This window comes from Calidris pugnax, unplaced genomic scaffold, assembly GCF_001431845.1.
Source record: "Calidris pugnax isolate Ruff unplaced genomic scaffold, ASM143184v1 scaffold564, whole genome shotgun sequence".
Lineage (NCBI taxonomy): Eukaryota > Metazoa > Chordata > Aves > Charadriiformes > Scolopacidae > Calidris > Calidris pugnax.
In genome coordinates this window covers 165,898-170,395 of record NW_015091351.1, presented here as the reverse complement: position 1 = coordinate 170,395, position 4,498 = coordinate 165,898, and the positions used below count along the sequence as shown (strand labels likewise).

The following is a 4,498-nucleotide window of genomic DNA, read 5'->3' as shown; positions in this document are numbered from 1 at the left end:
GGGGCTTTGGGCACCTTGGTCTCATGGAAGATGTCCCGGCCACTAGAAGGGATGGAACTGGATGGGCTTTAAGGTCCCTTCCAACCCAAAACCTTCTGTGATTTCTCTGGCGATTCCACCACTTCCCTGGGTTGGAGGGGACCTTTAAGGTCATCAAGACCAACCATCAACCCACCACTGCCCAACCCACCAACACCCAGGTTGCCCAGAGAAGCTGTGGCTGCCCCATCCCTGGAGGGGTTCAAGGCCAATGTTGGACGGGACTTGGAGTGACCTGCTCTGGTGGGAGGTGTCCCTGCCCAGGGCAGGGGTGGGACTTGGGGGGCTTTGCTCTTCAACCCAAACCCTCCCGTGCTCCTACAAAGCTGCTGGGTCCTGCTCACCCCCCTGACCCTCCGCTCCTCTCCCCCTCCAGGTGCAGCTGGATCCCTCGGGCACCTTCCTGGCCGCGAGCTGCTCCGACAAGAGCATCGCCCTCGTGGACTTCCACTCCGGGGAGTGCGTGGCCACCATCTTGGGCCACTCAGGTTCGGTTCCTCTCGGGAGCCCCCGGGAGCTGCCCAGGGAAAGGGGCAGACACAGAGGAGAAGCCCCCAGCGCTGTTCCTGGGAAGCCCCCCTCAAAAACACTCCACTCTGTCAATTAAACGTCCTCAATGAGCACGGGGGGGGGTCACAAGAATTGCCCCCACCCCAAAAAAAACCCTTTCCTTCTCTTTGGCTCAGAAATAGTCACGGGGATGGGGTTCACCTACGACTGCAGGCGCCTGGTCACCGTGTCAGGAGACAGGTAGGGACCTCTCAGGACACAAGTGGCTGCAGAGAGTGCTGGGGGGGTGGGGGCAGCACCAGAGGGCTCCGGTGGATTAAATTAATTGAGGGATTTAGCTAAAAACCCTCCCCCAAATCCAAAATCTGGGGGCCTGACCCCCCTCCCCACCGCTTTTCCACCCCCAGCTGCATCTTTATTTGGCACCTGGGCCTCCCAGTCCCCAGCAGCGCGAGGATGGAGCTCAACCTGCCCCCGGTGGGGAAGGAGCCCCGTCCCCCAGCGCCCCTCAGGTACCGGGAAAAGCTCCCTCATCCCCATTTCCCCCCCCCCAGTTTTGGCTTTTCGGGGGGGCCCCCACCCTTCTCCTCTCCTCCAGGCGGGAGACCTACGTCTCCATCCCCGCTGGGACGGCGGCCCCCGAGGAGGAGCAAGACGAGGCCTCGTCCCTGCAGACCCCCTCCAGGGAGGACTCGGAGCCACGTGCGTTGGGGGACGGGGTCCCTCCGCAGCTGCCCCCTGTTTTTCTGCCCCCCGAGGGGGGGGGGACCCTGTTTGCTGCTCCTGACCCCGCTCTCTTCCCCCCACCCAGCTCCAGTGTCCGTCCTGACCAACGGCAGGATGCCCATGTGGGCAAAGAGGCTGGTAATTGAACTTAATTTAATTTAAGGGGGCTGAAGGAAGGTCCCTTTGCTCCGTCCCTACCGCGCCCCCCTTCTTCTCTCTCCCCTTTTCCAGCTGGGGGAGGTGGAGGAGGGGGACAAGCCCCCCGGCCCCCGCTGGAGCTACCAGCCGCAGGGGCGATGGGCAGAGTGTGCCCAGAGGGGGCCCATCAAGACCCTGCTGGAGGGGGATCCCCTCGACGTCACCCCCCTCAGACCCCTCCTCGGGGACCACCCGGAGCTGCGGTCGGGCAGCCTGGAAGATCTGCCCTCAGAGGTCAGTGGTGGGACCGGACCCCGCACCCTCCCTGGAGATTTTTTTTCACTCTCTTTCTGGGGAGAAAAAATAAAAATCTGGCTACATCAGACATCAGCTCCTCGTCTCCAGCAGGAGAACTCCCCCAGTGACCCCGGTGAGGACTTCCAGCTCTCCCAGCTCCTGTGGGACAAGGAGACCAGCGGGGAATGGGAATCACCGGAGACGGAGACGGGAAGGTGGGTGCCTTTGGGGTGGGAGCAGGGAAACTTTTCGGGCACGAGCATCAGGTTCCAAGTCTGATCCGTGGCTGAGGGAAGCCCCCTCCTGTGGAGGCAAGGTTTGGGGGGGACCCCCTTCTTTCCAAGCTCCTCAGAGAAGGGCTCTTAGACCCGGGGAATAGTTTGTGTCCAAAGGGTCTTGGATGCAGCCACCGACCAGGGGCAGCGTTGGCCCGTTTCAGAGCCCGGCCAAGGCTGTGGCAAAGCTGGAGAGATAAATGACTCGTTAAGGGGATGGAGGTAACGACCTCAGACTCACCACACTCACGGCAGAAGGGGAGCTCCACTTAATCATGGAATCAGGGAATTGTCAGAGTCGGAAGGGACCTTCTAGAGACCATCCAGTCCAACCCCCCGGCCAAAGCAGGGCTGCCCAGAGCACAGCACTCAGGACGGGGCTTGAAGATCTCCAGAGAAGGGGACTCCACACCCTCCCTGGGCAGCCTCTGCCAGGGCTCTGCCACCCTCACCCCAAACAAGTTCTTCCTCAGATTGGAGTGGAACCTCCCATGGTCCAGCTTGTGCCCGTTGCCCCTCGTCCTGTCCCTGGGACCCACTGAGAAGAGTCCGGCTCCATCCTCCCTCAACCCCCCCTTTGGATGGTTGGAGGGAGCTTGGAGCGACCTGCTCTGGTGGGAGGTGTCCCATCCCTGACCCACTCCCCTCCTTCCCCCCAGGCCCCGTGTGCCGGAGCTGTCTCCGTGCCCCGCGGTCCCGGAGGAGCAGGAGCTGGGCTGGGGGGACACCTCGTCCCGCTCCTCACCCACCCCCGGCTGCCAGCAGGAAGGTAACGCCGGGAGCGCGGCCGGAGCTCGGGGCTGGCACCAGGGTCCTCAGACCCTCCCGAAAAGCTCGGGGGGTGGTTTTATCTCTCACTTGGGGAGGGGGCTCAGAATAAAAATCACCCATTGTGGGTGATTTTTGCTGTCTGTCCCCATCCCAGCAGACGAGGAGTCCTCGGAGGAGCCGGAGGAGACCCTGCTGCCCAGCAGCTCCCTGCCCCAGACCCCCGAGCAGGAGAAGTACCTCAGGCAGCACTTCCAGACGCTGGCAGACACCGAAGGTACCGGGGAGGTGACACCTGGGGCACAGCCCGCATCCCAGCCGAGCTGACACCCCCCTTCCCCTCCCCACAGAGACGTTCGACGGCTCCTTGAAGGATCTAAAACCGCCCCAAACCGGGGAGGAGGAAAAAACCTTCTTTTTCAACCCCCGCTTGAGCATTTCCGCCCGGTTCCTCGCCCGCTGCCAGAAGAACAGCAGGTTTGGGGGGGGCGTTGTGTCCCTCGGGGTGTGTGTGTGTCTGTCTGTCTGTCTGTCCGTCCGGGATGGGGTTTCCCTGCTCCCGACGCCGTCTCTCGTCCCCCAGGCTGGCGGCCGCCTTCCCCCCGCGGGCACAGCCCGACCCCAAAACACCCCAGGAGCTCCAGCGACCGGAGGTGAGTCGGCCTCAGGGAGGGGAAAAAATCTTTGGGGAGAAACAGACCCAAAAAAAAGGTGTTTTCCCTCCTCTTGGTGCGTTTCCCTCAACTTTTTAGGAACTGCCGGATGAAAAACCTTTGGAAATGGGAGAGGAACCGGGCTCCAATCCCCCTGGTGAGCATCTGAGGGGCTTCCTCTGCAGATTTTTGGGGCGGATGGGGCAGGTTTTTGTCCCCAGAGGAAGGGGGCAGAGGGCTGACCCCCGGGCCGTGCCGCCCCACAGGATTCCAGCTCCGGGACGAGACCTTCTCCAGGTCCCTGCGGCAGCTCCAGACCCAGTTCCAGGAGACGCTGGAGCTCTACACGCAGGTCGGTGCCTCCTTTGGGGGGTGTGTGGGTGTGGGGGGAACCTCCCCAATTCACAGCGGGGGGGAGACATTGTCAGCTTCACCTCCATCCCTGGAAAGGTGATGGAACGGCTCATCCTGGTGTCACAGAATCACAGGATCCCGTGGGGTGGGAAGGGACCCTCTGGAGATCATCTCCTCCAACCCCCCCCCGGCCAGAGCAGGTCCCACCCAGAGCAGGTTGGATTCATCCATGGGGGGGTTTGAATGTCTCCAGAGAAGGAGACCCCACCACCTCCCTGGGCAGCCTCTGCCAGGGCTCTGCCACCCTCAAAGTCAAGAAGTTCCTCCTCACCTTTAGGTGGAACTTCTTCTGTTCAAGTTTGTGCCCATTTCCTCTTGTCCTGTCCCTGGGCACCACTGGAAAAAGACCAGCCCCGTCCTCCTGACACCCTCCCTTGAAGTATTTATAGGTGTTGGTCAGATCCCCCCTCAGCCTTCTCTTCTCCAGACTCAAAAGCCCCAAGTCCCTCAGCCTTTCTTCACCAGAGAGATGTTCTCCTCCCCTCATCATCTCTGTAGCCTCTGCTGTCCCCTCTCCAGCAGTTCCCTGTCCTCCTTGAACTGGGGAGCCCAGAACTGGTCCCAGTGCTCCAGCTGGGGCCTCCCCAATGCAGAGCAGAGGGGCAGAATGACCTCCCTGGACCTGCTGGCCACCCTCTTCCTGATGCCCCCCAGGATGCCATTGGCCTTCTTGGCCAC

The 4,498-nt window shown here is 61.9% G+C and overlaps 1 protein-coding gene across 1 annotated transcript in view; it reads left to right on the top strand.

Annotated features, from left to right (window-relative positions):
- Nucleotides 1-4,498, top strand: part of WDR62 (WD repeat domain 62) — a 14,727-nt gene that overhangs the window by 9,915 nt on the left and 314 nt on the right. Inside the window, exons 14-26 of the mRNA XM_014961122.1 lie at nucleotides 416-527; nucleotides 726-789; nucleotides 957-1,061; nucleotides 1,148-1,251; nucleotides 1,361-1,413; nucleotides 1,507-1,707; nucleotides 1,819-1,925; nucleotides 2,645-2,754; nucleotides 2,911-3,030; nucleotides 3,104-3,230; nucleotides 3,337-3,406; nucleotides 3,506-3,563; nucleotides 3,673-3,758. Coding sequence (XP_014816608.1) covers nucleotides 416-527; nucleotides 726-789; nucleotides 957-1,061; nucleotides 1,148-1,251; nucleotides 1,361-1,413; nucleotides 1,507-1,707; nucleotides 1,819-1,925; nucleotides 2,645-2,754; nucleotides 2,911-3,030; nucleotides 3,104-3,230; nucleotides 3,337-3,406; nucleotides 3,506-3,563; nucleotides 3,673-3,758 — 1,317 coding nt within the window. The remainder of the gene's footprint in view (nucleotides 1-415; nucleotides 528-725; nucleotides 790-956; nucleotides 1,062-1,147; nucleotides 1,252-1,360; nucleotides 1,414-1,506; nucleotides 1,708-1,818; nucleotides 1,926-2,644; nucleotides 2,755-2,910; nucleotides 3,031-3,103; nucleotides 3,231-3,336; nucleotides 3,407-3,505; nucleotides 3,564-3,672; nucleotides 3,759-4,498) is intronic.